The sequence below is a fragment of the Melospiza melodia genome, chromosome 30 (genome assembly GCF_035770615.1).
Source record: "Melospiza melodia melodia isolate bMelMel2 chromosome 30, bMelMel2.pri, whole genome shotgun sequence".
NCBI lineage: Eukaryota > Metazoa > Chordata > Aves > Passeriformes > Passerellidae > Melospiza > Melospiza melodia.
This window is the reverse complement of record NC_086223.1, coordinates 5,343,092-5,368,229: the sequence shown is the minus strand read 5'-3', so window position 1 is coordinate 5,368,229 and position 25,138 is coordinate 5,343,092. Positions and strand designations below refer to the sequence as shown.

Below are 25,138 nucleotides of genomic sequence, written 5' to 3'. Positions count from 1 at the left end.
CACAGAACAAACCAAACCCATCCTGTTCCTCCATGACTGAGAGGAGCAACTGTGGTGTTTGTGAGAGTCCCCAGGATGAGGTGAGAGATGAGAATTTGACTCCATGTTCTCAGTAGCCTATTATATTATATTATATTATATTATATTATATTATATTATATTATATCATATCATATCATATCATATCATATCATATCATATCATATCATATCATACCATACCATATCATACCATATCATACCATATCATATCATATCATCATATCATCATATCATATCATATCATATCATGTGTTAATGCTATACTAAAACTGTACAAAAGAAAGAGAAAGGATACATTATATATTGTAAAGGATACAATTATATATTGTCATGGTGACAAGGAACCTTCTCCCAGTCTGCTCCTTCTTGGAGACCTGGATGCACTGAGGGGGTTAAATCTTGGATTTACAAGGAGCCATATCTGCATGCTGGATTGTTCCTGAGGGTTATTTTTAGGCTCCCAGGCTGGAATATTCCCATCACAGTCAGGAGCTGAGGAAGGTCCCATTGCAGGGAATGAGGACAGCCAGGCTCTGCCAGCCCTGCTCCCTAATTGGCTCAGTGTGGAGATGGATTTATTAATTCCTCCTTGGGAACTGCAGGCAGAGCCTCTGCCTGAGCCAAGGTCACCCCCAGAGGCAGGGCCTGGCCCTGGGGTGGGCACAGAGCTCCAGGGGCTGCCAAAGCCACCAGGGGACAGCAGGGATGGGGAGACAGGGCTGGGACAGGGCTTGGAGTGACTGGGATGGCAGAACCTGAGCTGGTCCTCGGGAAGGGAAGCTCCAAAACCTTCCCTGAGATTGGGAAAACCAACCCCAAGCAGCTGCAGGGGAAGGCTGAGAATCCTGGGCTGGGTGAGGTTGGGAGGGAGCTGGAAGCTCCAAACCTGTGACCCTGAAATCTCTGTGGCCCTGAAAGCCCCATGGCCCTGGAATCTCTGTGACCCAACCTCAGCCTGGGTTTCAATGTCACCCAAAGAGTCCCTGGATTTCAATGTCACCCAATTTCACCCGGAGGGTTTAATGTCATCCACCCTACCCTGGGTTTCAGTGTCACCCAAAATGTCCCTGGGGTCTCAATGTCATCCAAAGTGTCCCTCTGGGTTTCAATGTCACCCAAAATGTCCCTGGGGTCTCAATGTCACCCAAAGTGTCCCTCTGGGTTTCAATGTCACCCAAAATGTCCCTGGGGTCTCAATGTCACCCAAAGTGTCCCTCTGGGTTTCAGTGTCACCCAAAATGTCCCTGGGGTCTCAATGTCACTCAAAGTGTCCCTCTGGGTTTCAGTGTCACCCAAGCCCACCCTGGGTTTCCTTGCAAACGTTGTGGGACCTGATGTGACCCCAAGTGAGGAGGGTTGGGGACATGAAACCCTTGGGATAGAGGGAACAGTCCAGGGACAAGGTGAGCCTGTCCCTGTGTCACTGCAGTGCCTGCCCTGGCTCTGCTCAGCCAGAGGCTGCAGCTCCTGGGGAGCATCTCCAGCCCTGCCTTGGCCAGGGCAGTGCCAGCAGGACCTGGACTACCCTGGGGACAGTGACACAGTGACACAGTGACAGGCACAGTGACACAGTGACACAGTGACACACACACAGTGACACAGTGACAGACACAGTGATACAGAGACACAGCTCCAGTGACACAGTGACACAGTGACACAGTGACAGGCACAGTGACACAGTGACACACACACAGTGACACAGTGACAGACACAGTGATACAGCGACACAGCTCCAGTGACACAGTGACACAGTGACACAGCCACAGTGACAGCCCCAGTGACACAGTGACAAAGACACTGGGATTGACACGGGTTTGGTGAAATCATCTCCCGAGGGAAGGCTCAGCCAAAGGTGACAACAAAAGGGGCACCACGGCAGCCTGAAAGCTTCAGAGCCCTGGCAAACAGGGATTCCAGAAATCCCTTCTCCAGGAATACTGGCAGGAACAGCTGACAGGAATGGGAAAGCTTCTCATGGAGCCTTGGGAATCATTCCCACCCCGGGCTGCAGATCCATTAAATGTTGGGGGTTTCTCCCACTGACACCTCAGGGCTGGCTGCTCTTCCAACACCATCCCAAAATCCTGGAATGTGCCAGGTTGGAAGGGGCCTCAGGAATCACCCAGTGCCACCCATGGGCAGGGACACCTCCCACTGTTCCAGACTGCTCCAGCCTGGCCTTGGGCACTGCCAGGGATCCAGGGGCAACCACAGCTGCTCTGGGAATTCCTCCCCACCCTCCCATGCAAGGATTCCCTCCCAAAATCCCATCCATCCCTCCATCCCTTCCCTCTGGCACTGGAGGCATTCCCTGCTCCTGTCCATCCAAAATCCCCTCTCCAGAGACTTTTCATGGCTGTTTCTGCCACAGCAGCACTGAGCCACAAAACCTGTGATTAAAAGCAAAACAACCCTGGTGTTAAAGGAGTCTGGACTCCCTGGTAATTAATTTAAGATTAATGGGAACAAGTGAGTTAAAATCCGGTGACGATAATTAGCAGGCGAATTACAACAAAGGAGAAGGCAACAACTAAAAGTAATTACAGAGTACAGACTTTGAATCCTGCCCTGCCTGGAAAATCCCCAGGAAATCCCCCCGTGGGCAGTGGGGAACAGAACTGCAAAGCCTGGAGTACCTCTGGAATGCTGCTGGAATCCTGGGATCCTGCTCAAGACAGACCTAAGCAGGGCTTCTGTGCAGAGCTAAAGAAAACCAGGAGAATTTCCTGGAAGCTTGTCTTGGTTTGAAAAGCCAGGTGTCTGCTGAGGAAGGCAGGAGCCTTCCTTGAAATAGAAAATGTAAACCCCCTACTTCTGAATTATTATAATTGTGAAATGAAGGGGCTCTCAGGCAAAGATATGGGAGCGCAGTAACCTCTCCAATTACTCGCCTTGCACTAGGAAGCATCCTGGCAGGATTCCTCATCACCTCATTTATCATCCCCAAAAAAACCCCTCCAACAACCATACCACTTTCCATTAAAATAACTCCCCTGATCGTAACAGCCCTAGGCATCGCTGTAGCCCTAGACATTTCATATATATAATAGTATATATATAATATATACTATTATAAGATTACATATATATATATATATATATATATATATATATATATATATATATATATATATAACATAGATTAGATTCATATAATAACAGTTCTATATTAGGGGAAATAAAAATAAAATAAAAATTCAGCAATATGAAGCAACACTGCCAGAGTGAGAATAGGAGCTGTCACCCTGTGTGTCAGGGTGGTGGCACAGCCCCATCCCATGGGGGCTCAGCCCTCCTGCAGTGCCAGCTGTGGCTCTGCTGCAGCAGGGATCCTGCACAAGGGGGAGTTTTCCTCTGCAGCTCCAGGGCTGCTGGAGATGGGCCTGGGCTCCCTCTGGCAATGCAGGGCAGCAGAAAGCTGCTCCTCTGGGAATGCAGTGGGCAAAGGCTGCTGGGGTGTCCCAAACCTCAGATTGTATCCAGGTAGGAATGCTTGAAATCTCAGATTGTATCCAGGTAGGAATGTTCCAAACCTCAGATTGTATCCAGGTAGGAATGTTCCAAACCTCAGATTGTATCCAGGTAGGAATGTTCCAAACCCCAGATTGTATCCAGGTAGGAATCCTTGGCTCCTCCCCTGGGCAGAGCATCTCCCCATGGGATGATGGAATTTGATCAGCCATGCAGGGACACTCACTGGCCATGGACAGAGGATAATTAATCATTAATGGCCCATGAACAGGAGAGATCTCCTGGAGGGAGGATTGGCTGTGAAAGAGGTAAAGAAAATGCCCAAAGAACAGCAGAGAACTGCCCCAGCTCTGACAGATGATAACAGAACACACACCCCAGCCACATCATCCCTTGAAGAATTTAAAAAAAGACTGGATGTGGCACTTGCTGCCATGATCTAGTTGAACAGTTAGAACATCGGCTGGACTAGATGATCTTATAGGTCTCTTCCAGTCTTGAAAATTCTGTGATTCTGTGATCTCACAACCCTGGACGAAGCTGCCATGTGAATGCTCTGGGTATAGGAAGAGGAGGTTGGCTTTGGGTCTCCATCCATCCTTTCCACTCCTCAGCTCTGGGGAGTTCTGGTGGAGTTTTGTTCAGATCTTACTCTGATTTCAGATTCCTGCCTGCCCCAGGTGGGCACAGGCACAGCTCAGGGAAAGAGGATTTGCTGTCTTGGCTCTGCTTTTTCTCAGGGCTGGTTCTCAGGCCTTGGGTGTTTGTTAGAGGGGGAAGACCCAGACAGTTCTTGCTGAGGTCAGGAAGTCCTGGTGGTGTCCTAAGGAGTTTCTGCTTTCCATACCCAAAACTGTGCCAGGAGTTTCTCTCTGCCTGATTTCAGTGTCCCTTTTCTCCTGAGTTTTTCCTCCAGCTCTCACATGGGTTGTGTCCAACATTTCACAACCACAAAGAAATTCCCTATAACGAGGTGACATCCTTGTCCTTGTGAGCAGGGACAGGACCCAAGGAATGGCTGGAACTGGGCCAGGGGATTTGGGATGGAGATCAGGGAAAGGTTCTTCCCCAGAGGTGCTGGCACTGCCCAGGGAATGGTGCCAAAGCTCCAGGAGGGTTGGGGCAGCACTGCCAGGGATGCCCAGGGTGAGATTGTTGGGGAGTCTGGGCAGGAACAGGAGCTGGATGATCCTGGAGGTCCTTTCCAGCTCAGGATATTCCAGGATTCTGTGTAGTGGGTAATGGGAGATGAGAACATCATGGAATGGTTTGGGTTAGATGGACCTTAAACCCACCCAGTGCCACCCCTGCCATGGCAGGGACACCTCCCACTGTCCCAGGGTGCTCCAAGCCCCAGTGTCCCTCCTGGCCTTGGACACTGCCAGGGATCCAGGGGCAGCCCCAGCTGCTCCAAGGTTGCCAAAAGATGCTCTTGATCTTGGAAAAAGGATTTGGGATCCATCCCCATGGATCAGGATGGTGCTGAGTGCCTGGGAAGTGCGTGACAGGGGGGTTCCAGTGGGTGCTGTGGGATCTGGGCTGTCAGGAGCTGATTCCTCCTCTCTGGGGGTGATCCCTGAGCTCCATCTGAGGGGTGCCTGTTCCTGCTGGGTCTCCTCAGGGTCAGTTCCAAGCGTTGAGACCAGAGGTGGTGGATGGAGAGCTGAGATGAGCCACCCACACCCAGTCCCTGTCTGCTGAGCTGTCCCCCTGAAATGTCACTGTCACTTCCCAAGCCTGATCTGAGACCATCAGCAAATCCCAGTCCCCAGTCCTGCACTGCTGCAGCAGGATTCGGGATGGCTCCTGGAACTCCCTGCTGGATTTTAGCTTGGCAGACCCAGCTCAGGGGCTTTGTGTGGCTGGATTTACCCAATAAAGTCAGATTTTGGTCAATCCAGACAGAATTAAACTCACTCCACCCCACAGCCCCCATCCCATCCCATCCCATCCCATCCCATCCCATCCCATCCCATCCCATCCCATCCCATCCCATCCCATCCCATCCCATCCCATCCCATCCCATCCCATCCCATCCCATCCCATCCCATCCCATCCCATCCCATCCCATCCCTGAGATCTCCTGGGCCAGGCTGGGATGAGATGCTGGCTCCTGCAATCCCAGGAGTGTCTGGTCCCATATCCAGCTGTGCCTGCCCTCACCTTCACATCTGCACCCCATTTCTCCTCCTCAGCCCAAATCCTGACCCCCCAAAACTCCCCCACCCCAAAAGCCCTGCAGGCCTGGCCATTGGAAAACCCTCCTGAAACACAGAATTTCCACAGTCAGAGTGAGATTTGGCAAATGAAATTCCAGCCCCTGCCAACTGAGGATGTTTGGATTCAGCTTTCCCACTAAAAATGTCATTTATCCAACTGAAGTGGCTGCAGGGAAGGGCTGGAGCTGACAGCTCCCCCTCCCCAGCAGCTGCTGCAGGGAGAGCAGAGGCAGCTCTGCAGCACTCAGGTGCTTCAGTGCCCCAGTCCCCATTGCCAGAGCACAAAGTTCCAGCTGAAGGATGGAATTTTATCCATTTTATTTCATTTAAATGAACTCAGTGACTGCTGAGGATGGGGCTGGGGTGGAATTCCCAGAGCAGCTGGGGCTGCCCCTGGATCCCTGGAATGTCCCAGGCCAGATTGGACAGTGGGGCTTGGGGCACCCTGGGACAGTGGAAGGTGTCCCTGCCATGGCAGGGGTGGCACTGGGTCCTTAAAGCCCCTTCCCACCCAAACCAGGCTGGGACCCCATCATTTGTAACCCAAAGGAACTTCAAGGTCCCAAGGAACTGGTGACATCCCAGCCCCAAAGCTGCACAAGCCCTCGTGGAGAACAAACCCATGTGTCCCATAAAAGCTTTCTGTACCACTTTCCCCTCAGTTTGGCTCCAGGATCAATGTGGAATTCCTCCTCCTATTTCCAAGCTCAGCACCAGGTGTTGCTGTTATCCCCAGCAGGAATGGCAAAGGGAAATAAATCACATTATTTGTCCTGGGCCATTATTCCAGGGAAATATATCAGATTATTTGTCCTGTGCCATTATTGCAGGAACAGCTCCCCGGGGAGTCAGTGCATGATGGGATCTCAAAGAGAGAAAGAGCTCCATTGTCATGGAGAACACCCCAGGGAGGAGGGGATTGAGGGGATTTCAGTGGCCACAGGCACAAGGTTTAAACCCAGACATTATAATGTAAGTTGTCAGACACATGAGTAAGAGTATAAACTCAGCTTTTAATGAAGAGTTTGGAAATCACTGGAAATTGTGGGAAATTCTGAGATTTCAAACCAGGTTTCCATTCAGTATGAGGTTAAGCATCACAGTAATGTCTTCATTTCTCAGAGATTTTTGATGCATCATGTTATGCAAAAGAACTTTAGAAAAAAGAGAAGAATACTCTATCCCATGATTTCTCATTAATTAAGATCATATGCAGGGTATAGAATGCAATTAGATGTGTTTATTAATTATTGGGGTGTTGTTGTGGGTCCTGGGACGAGGTGAGAGATGAGAATTGACTCCAAGTTCTCAAAAGGATGATTATTATATTATATCATCATATCATATCATATCATATCATATCATATCATATCATACTAAAACTATACTAAAAAAAAGAAAGCATACATGTACATCAGAAAGCTAAACAAGAATGAATAATAAAAACCCGTGACAGACCAGAGTCCTGACACAGCTGGACTGGGATTGGTCATTATTTAAAAACAATTCACATGGAACCAATCAAAGATGCACCTGTTGGTGAGCAACCTCCAGAGCACATTCCAAGCAATCAGATAATTATTGTTTACATTTCTTTTTTGAGGCTTCTCAGGAGAAAAATCCTGGCAAATGGATTTATCAGAAAATACCACAATTAGAGACATTCATTGAAGTGGAACACAAGCAGGAGAATCCTAAAAAGAAGGGCTAAGGTGGTTGTGTATCTCAAAGGAGACTAGAAAATAATAAAAATAAAACTTTCCTGTGTGTCCTGTCCCAGCTGTGGCACACCCAGGTGTCCCCAGTCCCAAGGGACAGATGGGAGAGCAGGAGATGCTGCAGGGAAAAGAAAGGATTCTGCTTTCAGTGGGAGCATTGAGGGGGAGTTCTGGAGGGTGATCCATGGCCTGGCAGATTCCCAGCTCTGATTCCCACTTATCTGGAGCCTCCTGACTCCCATCAGCTCCTGGCACCGGGGAATTGATGGTGGCAAAGGGGAGATGGGAACATGTTCATTCCCAGATTTACAGCTGGTACACGAATCCTCCCTTCATTCCCAAATTTTATAGTAGAGGAACACAGGGGCGAATCCTCCCTTCATTCCCAGATTTTACAGCTGGGCATGGGAACCAATCCTCCCTTCATTCCCAGATTTTACAGCTGATACAAGAACACAGGTGCAAATCCTCCCTTCATTCCCAGATTTACAGCTGGGCATGGAGCAAATCCTCCCTTCATTCCCAGATTTACAGCTGGTACAGGAATCCTCCCTTCATTCCCAGATTTACAGGTGGTACAGGAACATGGGGGCAAATCCTCCCTTCATTTCAGATTTTAGAGCTGGTACAGGAACCCAGGGGCAAATCCTCCCTTCATTCCCAGATTTACAGGTGGTACAGGAATCCTCCCTTCATTCCCAGATTTTCCAGCTGGTACAGGAACACAGGGATAAATCCTCCCTCATTCCCAGATTTACAGCTGGGCATGGGAACAAATCCTCCCTTCATTCCCAGATTTTACACTGGTACAAGAACAGGGGGCAAATCCTCTCTTCATTCCAGATGTTACAGCTGGGCATGGGAACACAGGGCCAAATCCTCCATTCCCAGATTTTACACCAGGTACAGGAACATGGGAGCAAATCCTCCCTTCATTCCCAGATGTTACAGATGGGTATGGGAACACAGGGGCAAATCCTCCCTTCATTCCCAGATTTTACAGCTGGTACAGAAATCCTCCCTTCATTCTCACATTTTCCAGCTGGTACAGGAACACAGAGCCAAATCCTCCCTTCATTCCCAGATTTTACAGCTGGGTATGGGAACAAATCCTCCCTTCATTCCCAGATTTTACAGGTGGTACAGAAATCCTCCCTTCATTCCAGATTTTACAGCTGAGCATGGGAACATGGGGCCAAATCCTCCATTCCCAGATTTTACACCTGGTACAAGATCATAGAATCAAATCCTCCCTTCATTCCCTGATTTTACACTGGTACATGAACACAGGAGCAAATCCTCCCTTCATTCCCAGATTTACAGCTGGTACAGAAATTCTCCCTTCATTCCCAGATTTTACAGCAGGGCATGGGAACAAATCCTTCCTTAAAGCATCTTGTTCCCAAAATAAAGGACTAAATTAAAAAAATAAAAATAAAAAAAAAAAAAACCACACTGAGAAGTTGCTAAAAGCCTCAAATTCCAGCAGGAGGGAGCTGCCCAAAAGCAGGGAGCAGGAAGGGTTTGATGGGAGCATTTCCAGTCAAGCTTTCTCAATTCTCCAGGGAGCTTTTTCACCTCCAGGGAAATTGTTTTAAAATATCAACTCCAGAGAGGAGATAGCCTTGGGAAGGGAAAACTCTTGGAGAAAATCGTGGAGAATCATCCAGCCCATTACCCACGGCTCAGGGAAGCTCCATGTGCTCACCCAGCCACATCCAAGGGCTGGGAAAGGAGGAGAGAGGGGGAGAGAGTTCTGACTATTGGTGTATCCAATATTTTGGGGGAAAATAAAGAGACGGAACAAAAGAGACCAGGAAATGTCATCCTGGTGCCTTCTACACCTGGAACAAAGCCCTTTTCCTCAGAGTGGGGAGGGAATGGATTCAAACATCCCCAGGAACACTCAGGAAACAAATCCTGACAAGGTCTTTGTGCCAGGGCAGAGCCACTCCAAACATCCCTCCTGGAGGGAGGAATGTTTTCTTGCTGCAGTTTTGTTCCTCCAGGGCTTTTCCCACCCGGGAGCTCCCTTCCTTTTGCCTTCCCATGGGATTCCATGAAGGAAAAAAGCAGCGTTTTGGAATAATAATAATAATAAATCTTTGCCAGGCATCAGAGGAGCCAAAGGCTGGAGAATGCAGGGAAGCATTAAAAGGGTAAAAAGGGCAGATTTTGGTGTGGTATTGGGAGGGAATTGAGATGGGAAAGGTGCCCTGGATCCCTGGCAGTGCCCAAGGCCAGACTGGATGGGTTGGAGCAGCCTGGGACAGGAAAGGTGTCCCTGCCATGGCAGGGGTGGCTCTGGGTGGGCTTTGAGGTCCCTTCCACCCAAACCACTCCATGATTCTATGAAAGTCCTGAGGACTGGAAAGGGAGAGGGAGCAGCTCCCAGGGGCTGGGTCCTGGCAGGAGAGAGGCCAGGACTGACCTGAGCCAGATCCTGAACATTGTCCCAGCCTGGGCCTGGAATGCTCCTGCTGTACCTGGGGAAACTGAGGCACACTGAGGAATCATTTCCCATTTTTCCCAGTGTCTTCCCTTTCCCTGTGTCCCAGGGTCAGATCCAACAGGGATTGAGCAGAGTGAGCAGAGTCCTATGAGCCCAGGAGCCCTGAGGGTGATCCCAGGTCCCGCCAGGCTGGATGGACTGGGAATGGAACTGGGAATGGAAATGGGGATAGGACTGGGAATGGGAATGGAAATGGGACTGGAAATGGAAATGGGACTGGAAATGGAAATGGGACTGGGAATGTCCTGCTGCTCCTGCAGGTGCCACCCCAGGGTCACTGAGGCTGGGAAAGGTCACAGAGTCCAACCTTGGACCAAATCTCACTGTTCCCCTAAAAACTCATCCCTGGGTTTAACCTTGGTCCCAGCTCTGGATCCATGGGATGGGAGCCAGGAACCCCCAAAGCTCCTCAGGAAGGGCAGGGGGGCCTTTCCAGAGGCACCTGGAGGTCACAGGGATCACCCAGGCTGGAACAGAGCCCACACCAGGAGCAATCCTGGTCCCTGCTGGTGCTGGCTATCCAGGAACAGCCTGTACAGGGAACTTTGGCCAGATACAAACCCAGACAATTCCCTGACTGTGCCAGCTCAGCCTCTGCTCTGCTCCCTGCACAGCTCCAGTGCCATTCCAAGGCTACCGAGAGCCAAATCCTGCTCCTCATCCCTGAAAAACCAGCCTGAAACTGCCCTGAAATCCAAGAAAACCCCAGATTTCCTCTGCTGGCAGTAGGAGCAGAATCCAGCCCGAAACATTCCAAGTTTCCTGCTGTTGTTTGTGGGTTTTTATAAAAATCAATGTCATTTACAATTACATAACTGCAAAAAAGCAGCTGAAAAACTTCAGGATGGAGCTTCTATTTTATCCAACCTTTTCTCCATTAATCTTCCCACACAACTGCTGTCACCATTAGGCTGCCAAAGGAAAATTTGTTGGATCCTTTCAGTTTGGCAGCTCCTCAGGTGGCACTTACCTGCTCTGCTCCCAGCCTGTCCTGCTTCCCCAGATCCCTGTGGATGCCCCTGGGCCTGAGGTGACAGGGACAGCAGTGGGACAGACCTTCAGCAACCACCCTGCAGCCTCCAGCCCTGGGAATCCACAGGAAGGGGGTAAAAATTCCCAAATTCTCTGGTGTGTGGAGTTTGCAGCCACCTGGGATCCCACACTGGAGGTGGCCTGACTGAGCCCTGCTGGGATCACTGGCAGCATTCCCACAGAATCTGCAAGGAACTGGAGCAGCTTTGGGGCTGTCAGATTGGATCCTTTGAAGGGATTTTTGACAGGAATTGAAGCTTTTTTTGACGGAGAGGGGGAGGTTTTGCTGTGAGCAGAAAGGGGCTGCTTCCCTCAGGAGGAGCTCTGGATTCTTCCCCGTTTCTGCAGAGTCTGGGAGCTCACAGGGAGCAGCGTCAGGTCATGTTTGTGCTTCCAGCCTCATCCCACAGGTGCTGCAGGGGTTTTTACAGTAATTGCATTAATTGATTTCCTCCAAGGTGAGCCCCGTGCTTGGCAAGGATGAGCTGGGACGGGAACACCCCAAACCTTGGGGTCCTGTGATGTTGTGAGGGTCCCCAGGACAAGGCAAGAGATGAGAATTTGACCCCATATTCTCAGAAGGGTGATTTATTTAATTTTATGAATTTTATGAAGGCTGATTTATTTTAATTTAATTTAATTTGATTTTAATTTTATGATATATTTAAAAATGCTATTATAAAGAAAGAGAAAGGATACATCAGAAGGTTTAACAAGAATGAATAATAAAAAACTCGTCTCTGACTCAGAGTCCAACACAGCTGGACTGTGATTGGTCATTAATTATAAACAATTCACATGGAACCAATCAAACATTCACCTGTTGGTAACAATGTCCAAGCCACATTTCAAAGCAGCAAACAGGAGCAGCAATCAGATAATTATTGTTTTCATTCCTCTCTGAGGCTTCTCAGCTTCCCAGGAGAAAATCCTGGGCAAAGAGGATTTTTCAGGATGTATCATGGTGACAGGGCCCCTCCTGTCCCAACAGCCCTCAGCTCTGGGAGCCACTTCTGGAATCATCTCCAGCCCTGCTGCTCCATCCCTGGCCATGTCCCAGGCCAGCTTGGAGGGGTTGGAGCACCCTGGGATGGTGGGAGGGGTTCCCGGGCTGGGAACAGGAGGGGCTTTAGGGTCCCTCCCAACCCAAACCATTCCAGGATTCCACCATTCCCCACATGGGGTGTCTCGGTTTGGAAAGCCAGGTGTCTGCTGAGGAAGGCAGGAGTGTCTCCTGAAATGGAAAATGCAAACTCCATCCCTCTGAATTGCTATAAATTTCAAATTAAGGGCAAAAAATATGGGAGCAGGAAATAACAGCTCTTTATTAGGGAAGAAAATAAGAGGATGAAATAAACAATGCAGTGCACTAGAACAACACTGCCAGAGTCAGAACCCAGCCTGACACCCTGTGGGTCAGGGTGCTGGCAGCAGTCCCATTGGAATTGTGGCTCAGCCCTCCTGCAGTGTCAGGGCTGGTTCTGCTGGAGCAGGGATCCTGGAGAAAGGTGCAGTCTCTTCCTCTGAAGATCCAGTGAAAGAAGCAGCTGCTGTTGCTCTGGGGAATCCAGTGGAGAAGCTGTGCTGGTGTTCCAGAATCTCCAGATTATATCCGGGTAGCAATGCTTGGCTCCTCCCTCTGGGCTCACATCTCCCAATGGGATGCTGTAGTTCTTATCAGCCATGCAGGGACATTCAATAGCTGTTATCAGTTATCAGCAGGTGTCTCTCCAGCTGTGGAAGAGATAAGGAAATCTGCCCACTGAACAGAAGACAGCTGCCATACAGATGGTAAATAGAATCCATCTTGCCTTGCAATCTGTGACACTGGGCCAATCACTCCAACCCCTAAATGGGAATTTCTGCAGCAGCAAATTTCCCTGTAATTCCTGTGCCACAAATCCCAGGATTTGGGAATGAGGAGGTTTCAGTGGCAGTTCTGGGGCTGACCCAGGGACCACTCCAGGGCTGTTCAATTCCAAAAATTCCAGCCCAAACCTTCAAGTGGAGACTCCAGTCCGGCCCAGGAGTTCCACATTTGTTTTCCAGCAGATTCAGGGAACAAAAGAACTTCCAAGCATGATCCTGGTGCTGTGGGATCAGAGGCTGGTGTGGAGGTGACCCTTCCTTTAATCCTTCAGGATCTGAAACCTCATTTTCCCACTTCCCTCCTGCTGCCATAGGAGCAGGGATGTGGCAGCCTCTTGGATTGGAAACATCTCCAGGTTTGAGAAGAAAGGGCTTTTTCCCTTTTCCTACCTGGAAAGGGCTTTTCCCCTTTTCTTCTCCTGCCAGGAGAGCCCTCAAATCCCTTGGAATGACAAGGAACAAACCTCAACTTAAGGAATTTCTCCCTGAACTTGGTTTGGAGGCCAAACTGCCTGAGAGAGAGAATTTTCCATCCTCTCCAAACACAGAGCAGTATTCCTCTGGATTTGCCAGGTCCAGTGAATTTAAAGGAAGGGAAAAAGGTTCTGGAAGGGGGGGGGTGAATTAGCAGGGAATTGTCTCTCCAGGTACAGGGCAGGACATGGAACATTGAGCATGGCCCTCCAGGGTGTCCCAAGGTGACCCACGGGCTGGGAAGCTCCAGCCTCCTCCTTTCCAGGTGCTGCTCCCCTTGGGAATGTGAAATTTGGGGTCAGGGCAGGTGCAGAGGAGCCTCCAGCCCACTCCAGGCTTATTCCCATGGGGTATCCAGAACAATTCCCCAAGACAGGGAGGATGGGAATTCCCTCCCACATTTCCCCCTGTCACAGCTCACTGCCACATCCAGAGGTGATGGTACAGGTGTAGGTCCTGCCTAATCCTAAATGAAGGTGCAGGAGGTGCCTAAATCCCAAAGGAAGCTGTAGGTGATGCCTAATCCCAAATAAAAGTGTAGGTGATACCCAATCCTAATGAAGGTGATGCCCAATCCCATATAAATGTGTAGGAGGTACCCAATCCCATATGGATCAGCTCCATCCACATCTCAGGACCAAAGACTTGAGCAAGCCAGGTTTGAACAGCAAAATGGGCTCAGGAAGTTTTTCCATCCCGAGATTCCTCTTTAATTAAAGCAGAACATCGCCAGTGGTGCCAGCCGTGAAGCCTTGGAGTGTGACTGAAGTGCCAAGGGAAGCAGGAGAGCATCACCCCTCCCTGCAGCCCCTCAGCAGCCAAAAGAGGAGCTCCCAGCCAGGAGCTGCCAGCCAATTCCAGCCCTTCAGAAACTGGGGAAAAGGAAAAGGAGAATAAACAGGAACAGAAAACCCCCAGGCTCTGAACTTCAGAGGCTCAGGGGAAAAATTGGAATAATCCGTGTGTCTGAGAGCCAGAAAACATATAATATTCAATATTCAATACTCAATATTCAATATTCAATAGTCTATAGGCAATAGTCAATATTCAATAGTCAATACTCAATACTCAATATTCCATACTCAAATCTTCATTGTCTTCCTGAAGCTGGATTCATTTCCCAGCCTCTGGATGTGTCCCATGGATTTCCCTTTCCCTGCATATGTCAGGGCTCCTTTCAAAGCTGTTCTTTTCCCTTTCCCCTTGGTCTGCCTGGATCCAGGATAATTCCAGCAGGGCCAGGGAAGGGGGGGGGAAGTGCCCCAAAACTCAGGGACGGGACACCAAGCACCTCACGTGGCTGTGTCCCTGCATTGTCCCCTGGGACTGAGAGACAGGACACAGGGAATGGCAGAGATGGGATATTGGGAGGGAATTCCTCCCTGGGAGGGTGGGCCAGGGCTGGAATGGATTTCCCAGAGCAGCTGTGGCTGTCCCTGGATCCCTGGCAGTGTCCAAGGCCAGGTTGGACATTGGGGCTTGGAGCACCTGGGACAGTGGGAGGTGTCCCTGCCATGGCAGGGGTGGCACTGGGTGGGTTTAAGGTCCCTTCCCACCCAAACCATTCCAGGATTCCCTGATTTGATGCTAACATTGATTTGATGCTAATATTTGATGTCACCATCACTGCTGCAGTCCCTCCTGGAGGCAAGGCCCATCCAAAGGCCCTGCAGGATCCTGAGGGCCCTGGGCCTGTCCTGGGCCCCAAAAGCTGCACAGGGCCTGTGGGTGGGACCTGCAGTGACAGAGCAAGGGGGAATGGATCCCACTGACAGAGGGGAGATTCTGGTTGAAAATATGGAAAAATCCTTCCCTGTGAGGGTGGGGAGGGGCTGGGATGGAATTCCCAGAGCAGCTGGGGCTGCCCCTGCACCCCTGGCAGTGCCCCGGGCCAGGTTGGACACTGGGGTTTGAAGCCCCTGGGACAGGGGAAGGTGCCCCTGCCATGGCAGGGGGGGCACTGGGTGGGTTTAAGGTCCCCTCCCAACCCAAACCATTCCAGGATTCCCTGATTTGGTGTTCCCATCGCTCCTGCAGTCCCTCTTGTAGGTTTGCCAAGCCCATCCAAAGGCCCTGCAGGATCCTGAGGGCCCTGGGCCTGTCCTGGGCCCCAAAAGCTGCACAGGGCCTGTGGGTGGGACCTGGACAGGGTAAGGGGGAATGGATCCCACTGACAGAGGGGAGATTTTGGTTGCAAATATGGAAAACTCCTTCCCTGTGAGGGTGGGGAGGGGCTGGGATGGAATTCCCAGAGCAGCTGGGGCTGCCCCTGTACCCCTGGCAGTGCCCCGGGCCAGGGGTGCCACTGGGGGGGGGGGGGGGGGGGGAATTAAGATCCCAAACCAACCCAAACCATTCCATGACATTTTTTTAATCTCTGCTCAGAGTTTTGGGGGTCCCCATAGATGGAGGGAGGCTGCTGGCCAGCCCTAGGGCCACTAAAATCCACAGAGAGCCCTGGAGCAGAGCCGGGCTGGGCCCAGATTGTTTCCCAAAATCCATCTGTCCCCAGAGCCTGTGGGGTAACATCTGTTCCCTGGCAGGTCCAGGGTGCCCCATTCCTGATGAATTTGATAGGAAGAGGCCACGAGAACTTGGGTGTTTCATTTGCTCCCAAGAATTCCTGTACAAATCCATCCTTCCCAAATCCAGAGGTGTTTCCATTTGTTTCATCTCCTCCCCTCACTTCTTCAGCAGTGAAATGGAAAATGGGGGGGAGAAAAGGAGATAATTGGGAGGATGCCAGCTGTGAGCTTAAAATAGATCCAAATCCTTCCTCTTCCCTACCTGCAGAAGGAAAAGAAGGAGGTATTTAAATATCTATCTCTATAAACACATTTATTTATGGATTAGCCTTTTATTGCTTTAAGGAAGGCCAGGAATACCAATTAAAGCAGACCCTGCTAATTAAAGGCAATTCAACAGCCCTGTAGTGTTACAACTGTCCCCAAGGACTGTGGGGTCACACCAGTCCATGTGTGGCACAGGACAGGACCTTCAATCCACAGCTGATCCCAAATTAAACCCCTGGATCAGCCCCATGTCCCCTCCAAAAGCTGAGAGGAATGAGAATTAAATCCTTTGGGATGTGCAGGGATCCTTTGGGATCAGGGACCCCCACAGGCAGGGTCCACAGCCCAGCCAAGATCTGGCTCCTGAAATCTTCCCAATGGATCCTTCTGTGCAAGCCTGGAAAATCTCACTTTATTTCCCTTACCCAGGCTGGGATTCCCAGTGTAATTCCCAAAGGAGCAGCCACACCACACTTGGGCATTTGTTTGATCTCTCCCAGGTTTTTTCCTTTAAACACACACAAGAAAATGAAATATCCAAAATTTCCCTATTTTTTATCTTTTGTTTTGTTTTGGAGCAGGGTTGTGAAATCCCAACGTTTTTACTCCTCTGGTGCTGCTGGGGTGAAGCAGCAGATGCAGAAATCCTGGCACTATTTATGTGCTCCCAACATTTTGGGATGGATGGAATATTTCACCTGCCTGCACTCAAAAAAAACCAGCCCCAAACCCCTGCAGCCCCCAAAATCCCCTCCATTCCTTGGGAGAACTTCCCAGCTGGAAGCCCAAGCATTTATTTAATTTATTTGCATGAAAAATGAAACAAAGGCAAGGAAAACAACAGCAGCCCCCTCTTTGGATGTTTGTGGGGCTCCCCAAGTTCTGCAGCCCAGGGTGGGGCTGTCACATCTCTGGGCTCTGAGGCAGCAGGGCTGGCTTTAGGGCCGAGCCATGGCTTCCATGGAAACCCCAATTTCCAATGTTTTGTGCCTTTGTGCCTCCAGCAGGAATTGGTTCTGCAGGGCTGGGCAGAGCAGGGAGTTCTTCCCGAAGGTTTGGGGGCTGCAGAACAGGTTTGAGGCTCATTTTGCCCCGACACCCTGGGATATGGGGTCACACCTGTCCCCAGATCCTGTGGGGTCACATCTGTTCTGGGGGGGCTCTGGGGTCACACCTGTCCCAGGAGGGGCTGTGGGGTCACACCTGTCCCCAAGAGCTGTGGGGTGACATCCATCCCCATGTCCCAAAAGTCCAGCCCAGGCAGGGCTCTGCAGGATGGGCACATCCAGCTCACATCCAGCTGTGCCCAGTGGGGCCAGGCTCTGCTCCTGCCCCTGGAGATGGCTCTGTGCTGGCAATGGGATCCCATTCCCAGCCCAGGGGGACCTGAGAGCCAAAAATCCCCATCTTTGTATTCCAGAGGCTCTGGGAGCACCAAATCCAGCCTAGGAAAGCTGATCAGGGAATCCTGGAATGGTTGGGTTGGGAGGGACCTTAAAGCCCATCCAGTCCCAACCCCTGGGACCCCTCCCACTGGCCCAGGCTGCTCCAAGCTCCATCCAGCCTGGCCTGGGACATTCCAGGGATCCAGGGGCATTCTATTCCAGGGCCTCCCCACCCTCCCAGGGAGGAATTGTTTCCCAAAATCCAAGCCCCATCCTGCCCCATTTGATCCCAGCCCTGTAATTTCTCCCCCTGATTCTGGCCCCTAGAAGCTCAGCAGAGCAGAGGATGCCCCAGAGCTCCTCCATGCCTGGGGCCAACCTCAGGGGAAAAAAACAGGGATAAAAGCCAGGATAAATCTGCTGCTCACTCAGCATGAGCTCAGTTCCAGCAGGAACTGCTCAGGAGAGCAAGGGAATAAATCCCAGAAATCCCCTGGGATGCTCCAAGGGACACAGGGCCAGGGAAGGGGGCTGAAATCACCTGGGAGAGGAGTTTGGAGGGGGATCCTGCCTCCCTTTGCTCCCTTCCAGGATAAATACTAATAAATACTACTACTAATAATAAATACTACTAATAATAATAAACACTAATATCCCTTCCAGGATAAATACTAATACTAATAAATACAAATATTAATACTAATACTGACACTATCCAGCAGAACAAAACCAATTTCCTTTCCAGGGGATTTCAAGCTTTTCTTTAATCCTTTTTGTCTTCATCCAGGTCGATGTTTGAGGTGAAAATTAAGTTTCAAAAGAAGCCAAAGGTTTTGTTTGGAACAACTTCCAAAATTTGTCTTCCTGTGCCCTTTCAGGGGCACCCAGGGGATGTTTTGGGTGGGGAATGGTGGGATTCCCCAAAATAATTCACTGAATTTGTCAAACTACAGAATCCCCAATCCGTTCTCCTCCAGAAGGAGGAAACTCACCCAGCTCAAGGGATAATTTTCAAGTGACTTGTTGGTTAATTAGCAATATTTCTGGATCAGCTCAATTATTTCTTATTGGACTTAATTAGGTCCAATCAGCCTTTGAGCTGCTGTGGCTGCCTGAGGAATCACCCAGGGCTCAGATGCAGGGAATGAGCTGCTTTCCCAAACAACTGCAAACATGGAGAGAATTTCCAGAGGTTGGGCCACGTCCCACCAGGTGATACCTGGGAATTTCATCCTCAGGTTTAGTTTAGCTTTGAAATGTTTTTGTGGGGAACCTTTTGGATTCCAGCTCCAGTTGGCCTTGGCCATCCCACCGCCCTTTGCCAGCTAATTTAGAAAAATTGCTTCCCTCTAATAAATCAAGGAGATATGAGTGGATCATTTGGAGTGGATTTCAGGAAAAGCTGCTTCCCGTGCAAAGCTGCTGCTCTTTCCTTCACAAGCCGCTTTTGCCAGGCTGCATCTGCCCAAAAAAACTGCAAAAAACTGCAAAAAACAAAAAAAAAACCCAAAAAAAAAAACCAAAAAAAAAAAAAAAAACCAAAGAAAAACCTTTTGGAAAAGAGAAAGAGCTGAAAGTGAGGCCAGTGCAGGGCTGGGCTTTGCCTGCCAGAGAAAGCTGTGCCACAGGGCTGAACGTGGAGAGGGAGGGAACTCGGGAGGATGTTCATGGTCGAGCACCTTTTATTTCCTTGCGTTTGTGGCAATAAATCATGAATAAAACAGCCCCGGCCCAACTGATGGGGAAGCACTTGGGATGCTGGTTATCCTGAGAGGGAGCCAAGGGGAAAAACTCCCAGTGCTTTCAACAGGCGGCGGGGAAAAACGAGCCGGGATCCGCCGGGAAAACGGCAGGAGAGGCTCCCTGGAGCTGCCAGAGATGCTGCTGGCATGGAGACGGGAACTCGGTTCTGAAAGGTCACGGCCGGTGCTGGGCTGATGGGAAGGATTCGCTGCTCACGAGCACTGCTAAAAAACAGGAAAATGCTCCCGAGCATGGACACGAGCTGGGGAAAAAGCAGCCGAGTTATCTGAGGGCACCTGGCTGAGCTCAGGCAATGTTTGTGCTGCTGCCGCCGCCCCCGCCCTGCAGGGCTCAGGCTCAGCCTCTCGGTCCCGTTTTCCCCCCGTGTTTTAGGACAAGGAGCGGGATTTGGGGCCGGCTGCCCCCCAAGCCGCGGCTGCTGCACGTTCGCAGCTTTGGCACAATAAAAAAAGCAACTCGCCGGGAGAGGCTGGAGAGAAGCAGGCTGTAACGACTCCATCTATTGGGTAAAAATATACGGCTCCAAATGCACAGGGAAAATTAATTCCGAGGGAGAAAAAAAAATATATCAGAGGGGATTCGGAGCAGTTACCGGCACTTACGGCTTAATTGGACACAATTAGAGGAATGTTTCTCTGTACTGTTTGAAAGCAAAATGAAGGTAACGGCAGCCGCTTGCAGAGATCCGAGCTCAGCAATGCCGAGGAGATGCCAATCCACACCCCGAGTTATTCCCGTCGCACGGGGTGTTAAGGGAAAGGGGCTTTTGGTGGTCCGATCAGAGCAGGAGGAGCCCCTGACCCCGAAGGGCTCCTCAGGCTCGGGGTGAGGGGCAGCGAGGGGCGGGGGCGATGCTTCCCGGAACGCGTTTGTTCCTTTCCCGTCCGCTCCATGGAGCCGAGGCGCGGGGAGCAGCGAGCCCGGAGCCCCCCGCAATCCATCCCCCCTCCCCGGATCGCAGCGGCCGCACGGAGCCCGCTGCAAGCCTCGCCTCCGTTACCCCCGGCTTTCCTTGATATTATGTTCTCCCCCGGGGCTGCTGAAAAGCAGAAAAACAAACTCCTGCCGGAGGAGGGAGGAGGCAGCGGGGGGGCCGGGGCCGGCGGCAGCCGGGGGATAACGGGGGGCGGAGGAGGAGGAGGAGAAGGAGGAGGAGGAGCGGGGGGCTACTCCGGGAAAGCAGCAGCGCGATCGGCGCCGAGCATCGCTCCCTCCGCCTCCCGAGCGCCGAGCGGCCGGGACTGGCACCTCGGCAAGCTTCGTCCCGCTCTTCCTCCTCCTTATCCTCCTCCTCCTGCTGCTGCTCGCAGCCCTTGGCCGGGGCGCGCCCGGCGGAGCGCTCGGCGATGGCAGCGCGGGGCGGGCGCGGCGCGGGGCGGGCGGGCGCGGGCCGGGGGTAGCGCGGGGGTCCCGCAGCGCTCTCCCCGCCGGGGTCCCGGGGTCCGCGGGCTCGGAGCCCGGCAGGGTCGCGGCGGGGCTCGGTCGGTGCCGGTGCCGGTGTCGGGCGGGGCGCGGCAGCGCGGGATGTGAGCGGCGCGGCCGGGCAGGGACAGGGGCAGCCACAGGGACAGGGGCGGGCGGTGCGGGCGGCGCCGGTGGCCCCGGTGGCCCCGGGCCCGGCATGCCGCGCTGCCGGAACTGCCGCCCGCCGCGCAGCTCGGGGCCGCGGGCCGCCCGCGGGCGCTGCCCCCGCCGCTCGGGGCCGCAGCCGGCGGGGGGCCCGGGGATGGCGCGGCGCTGCTCGCCCTGAGCCCGGCCCGCAGGAGGACGAGCGGCAGGAGGAGGAGGAGGAGGAGGAGGAGGGGAGCGCCCATGGCGCGGGGGCGCCGGGCGCCGGCGCTGCGCACTCGGCTGCACGGGCTGCGCCTCATGTGCTCGGCGCGGGCGGCGCCGGCGCGCCGGGCGCTCTGGGTGCTCGCCTTCTGCACGGCGCTGGGGCTGCTGCTGGCCTGGTCCTCCGACCGCCTGCTGCACTGGCTCGCCTTCCCCTCGCACACCCGCGTGCGCACCGAGTGGAGCCGCCAGCTGCCCTTCCCCGCCGTCACGGTGTGCAACAACAACCCGCTGCGCTTCCCTCGCCTCTCCAAGGGCGACCTGTACTACGCGGGGCACTGGCTGGGGCTGCTGCTGCCCAACCGCACCGCGCGGCCGCTGCTCACCGAGCTGCTGCGCGCCGACGAGGCGCGGCTGCGCTGGTTCGCCAAACTGGCCGATTTCCGCCTCTTTCTGCCGCCCCGCCACTACGAGGGCATCAGCGCCGACTTCATGGACCGCCTGGGCCACCAGCTGGAGGACATGCTGCTGTCCTGCAAGTACCGCGGCGAGCTCTGCGGCCCGCACAACTTCTCCGCGGTGAGTGCGCGCCGGGAGCATCCCCTGCTCTCGGCTCCTGTCCGGGGTCCCCTGGGTCGTGTTGGTCTGGTCCCGGTTCATGTCGGTCCAAGAGCCCTGGCTCGTGTCCATTCTGGTCCCGGTTCATGTCGGTCCAAGCCTTGGGTAGTGTCGGTTCTGTCCGTGTCCTTGGTTCGAGTCGGTCCAAGAGCCTTGGGGTAGTATCGGTTGTGGTCCGTGCCCCTGATTTGTGTCGGTCCAAGACCCCTTGGTCGTGTTGGTTCTGTTCCCGGTTCGTGTCGGTCCAAGAGATCCCTGGCTCGTGTCTGTTCTGGTCCGTGTCCCCGGTTCGTGTCGGTCTGAGACCCCTGGGTCATGTCGGTTCTGTTCCCGGTTCGTGTCGGACCAAGAGACTCCCAGTTGGTGTCGGTTCTGTTCCGTGCCTGCGGCTCCTCTCGCTCCGAGGTATCCCCGGCTCGTATTGGTCCCAGTCCGTGTTCCCCGTTCGTGTCGGTCCAAGGGCACCCCTGGCTGATGTCGCTTTAAGGGACTCTTGGTTGGTGCCGGTTCCGCTCCGTGTCCCCTCCCGGCCCCGCCGCTCGCTGCGCCTTTGCCCGCCGTGCCCGGAGCGCTCCGGGGTCGCAGCGTTCCCGGAGGGTCCCCGTGTGTCCGTCAGGTCTCGGTATGTCCGGCAAATTCTGGAGAGTCCAGTGGGTCCCGGTGTGTCCGGCAGGTCCCGGTGTGTCCGGCAGGTTCCGGAGGGTCCAGCAGGTCTCGGTGTGTCCGGTAGCATCCGGCAGGTCCCGCATGGCCGGGAGGTTCCCCCCGGCCCGGGAGCTCCCTGCGGGTCGCTGCCCACCGAGCGCTTTCCCTCCCGCTGGTTTTTGCACCGGCTCCAAGTGATGCTCTCTGGTTTAAGGGGTGACTGTCTGGCGTGTGAGGTGCTGGCTGCTGCCTTGGGTTTTAATGAGAAATAATTAAATTAATGTCGCACCATCCCCGCCGCTGCCTTCCCACGTTCCGCGTTGCTCCCAGCGTAGTCGCACTCAGATTTTTCCCCAGTGCGAGCCGAGGTCCCCCGACCCAGCCCTGCCCATCCGGCCGGGCTTTGCCGTGCCCGGGCTCCTTCGGCTCCCCGAGCATCCCCTGGATCCGCTCCTTTGGGACCCCTGGAGCGCTTTGGGATGCGGAGCTGTGCTGAGCCGAGCTGATCCCAAAGGTGTTTGAGCCCCAAAGCTCGGGGCAGGGCTTTACAAAGCGCTAGGAGCGGGATCCGTGCTTGGGAGGATCCCGGTGGGACTGTTGGGAGCTCTGGTGTGTTGGACACACGTGAAGGATGCCCGGGAGCAGCGGGATGCTGGTGGTGCTGGAATATTCCGGTGCTCTGATCTCTGCGGGGCTGAGCATCCTTAAACGGGGGCTGGGGTCTGTGGGGACAGAGCAAGCTCTGCCTGCGAGCTGGATCCCAGGGATGCAGCCGGGAAATGAGACGGAATTGTCCCTCTGGGCTTGTCACGGCAGCTGCTAAACTGTGCAGGGGAGGAGGGATGGAGGAGCTGCCCCGGCCGTGCAGGCAGCAGCTGCTGCTGCGAGCGGGAGCGGCACAGCTGGGGGGAAATCCGAGATAAAACGGATTTTGGGACAGGACCTTTCCAGCAGGACAATCCGGTACCGTGGGACAAGGAAATTCGGGAATTAGAGCAGGGACAGGCGGTGGGCAGTGGGGAAAAGCTGTCTCCCCCTCCTGGGTGCCAGGGCAGGATCTCCCGGTGCCAGGAGGGGCTGACTGCGAATTTCACCGAGCCCTCACTCCTCTAAGGTGCAGCAAACCTGGCCAGTGTCCCGCTGTCCCGGCCAGGATAAATCCTGGAGCGCTGCTGTGTCCGAAGCTGCTCTGGGGGTGCTGCAGGAGCTCCTCAGGGATGGAATTGGGCACTCCCAGGAGCTGCTCTGGGGGGGATGCAGGAATTCCTGTGGGATGGAATTGGGCACTCCCAAGGGCTGCAGGAGTTCCTCAGGGATGGAATTGGGCACTCCCAGGAGCTGCTCTGGGGGGGATGCAGGAATTCCTGTGGGATGGAATTGGGCACTCCCAAGGGCTGCAGGAGATCCTCAGGGATGGAATTGGGCACTCCCAGGAGCTGCTCTGGGGGGGATGCAGGAGTTCTTCAGGGATGGAATTGGGCACTCCCAGGAGCTGCTCTGGGGGGGATGCAGGAGCTCCTGTGGGATGGAATTGGGCACTCCCAAGGGCTGCAGGAGTTCCTCAGGGATGGAATTGGGCACTCTCGGCTCTGCAGCTGCTGCTGGAGCCACCAGGCTGCCCAAAGAGTGAGGTCTCCTCCAGCCATCCTGGAAATGTCCCAGAAGCTACTCCCCGAGGCTGGGAGGGAGGAATTGGGGGTGTGATCCCTGGAGCTCACAGCTCTGAGGGCATTGCTCAGCTGAGGAAACAGGGAGAATATCCTTCCCATCCCAAAGGGGCTGTGTGGCTCCAGGGTGGAGGGAGAGGGGAGTCCCCGTGCCAGGAACCGCCTGGATCTGCCAGGAACCACCTGGATCTGCTTTCCCTGCCCCAGCTCTGCAGGTGAGGGGGGTCGGTGCCACCTCCCTGTGTCCTGGCACGTCTGGTCCCTCCTCCTCCTCCTCCTGTGTGACAGAACAGGGGAGGGAGTGACCTCTGCCTTGTCCTTGAGGGGATGCTGAGGAGCTTCTCCACCACAGGTGAAGAGAGCTGTTCCCTGTGGAGCTGCTGGGAACAATTCCTGGGGTTGGGAGTGTCCCCAGAGCTCAGAACAGGGCACTGTCCCAAAATCCCGTTTTATTTATGATTTTGCCCCGGTTGAGTTTGGCGACTTGCTCCAGGAGCTGCTCCCAGTGTTGGCCTGGGCTGGAGCACAAACCAAACCCCTTTTCTTGAGCAGGGATTTGTCTGGAGAGTAGGGATGGGAATGTTTGGGGATTGAGGGATGGGAGTGTTTGGGGATTGAGGGATGGGATTTTTTTTTGGAGAGGAGCATCCAACTAAGGAAGAGCTGGAAGGAAGGAAGAGATGTGTCTGTGGGATGGAGGTGCCACACCTGGGGCTGAGCCCCTCCTGTCTGGGCTACTTGGAGCTTCTGCTTCTCTTCCTGGATTTGGAGGGAGAACCCCAAGGAGAGACAGGAAAATCCTGTGGTGTGAGCTGGGCAGAGGAATGAGGCAGGAGGTGTGAAAAGATAAATGCAAATGGAATAAATGGGGTGAAAAGAGAATTTTTAGAGGTTTTAGCCCTGCTCAGGTGCTCCAAGAGCATCTTCTGGGCCAAAAGACCAGGGGGAGGTGAGGCTTTCCTGGGGGTTTGCACAATCCAAATTGTGCAAAAGCCCAAAGCAGAGGGGATTTGGAGCAAATGAGTCCTGTGTGAGACGAGCAGAGCAAAGGGCTGGGGGAGGGAGCTGCTCTCCTGTGAGTGCTTCCACCTCTACCCAGGACATTCCTGCTCCTCCCAGCCCATCTCCCACAGCAGATTCCCTCCAAACCGTGGGGGC

General features: G+C 53.4%; 1 protein-coding gene across 2 annotated transcripts in view; it reads left to right on the top strand.

The window, feature by feature from the left end:
• Positions 1-25,138, top strand: part of LOC134430874 (acid-sensing ion channel 2) — a 500,756-nt gene that overhangs the window by 387,116 nt on the left and 88,502 nt on the right. The window contains exon 1 of one of the 2 annotated variants that reach the window (XM_063178760.1): positions 21,067-21,629. The exons of the other annotated variant lie outside the window; for it this stretch is intronic. Coding sequence (XP_063034830.1) covers positions 21,090-21,629 — 540 coding nt within the window. The 5' untranslated portion in view covers positions 21,067-21,089. Of the gene's footprint in view, positions 1-21,066; positions 21,630-25,138 lie in introns of those variants that run through there. 2 annotated transcript variants of the gene reach the window in all.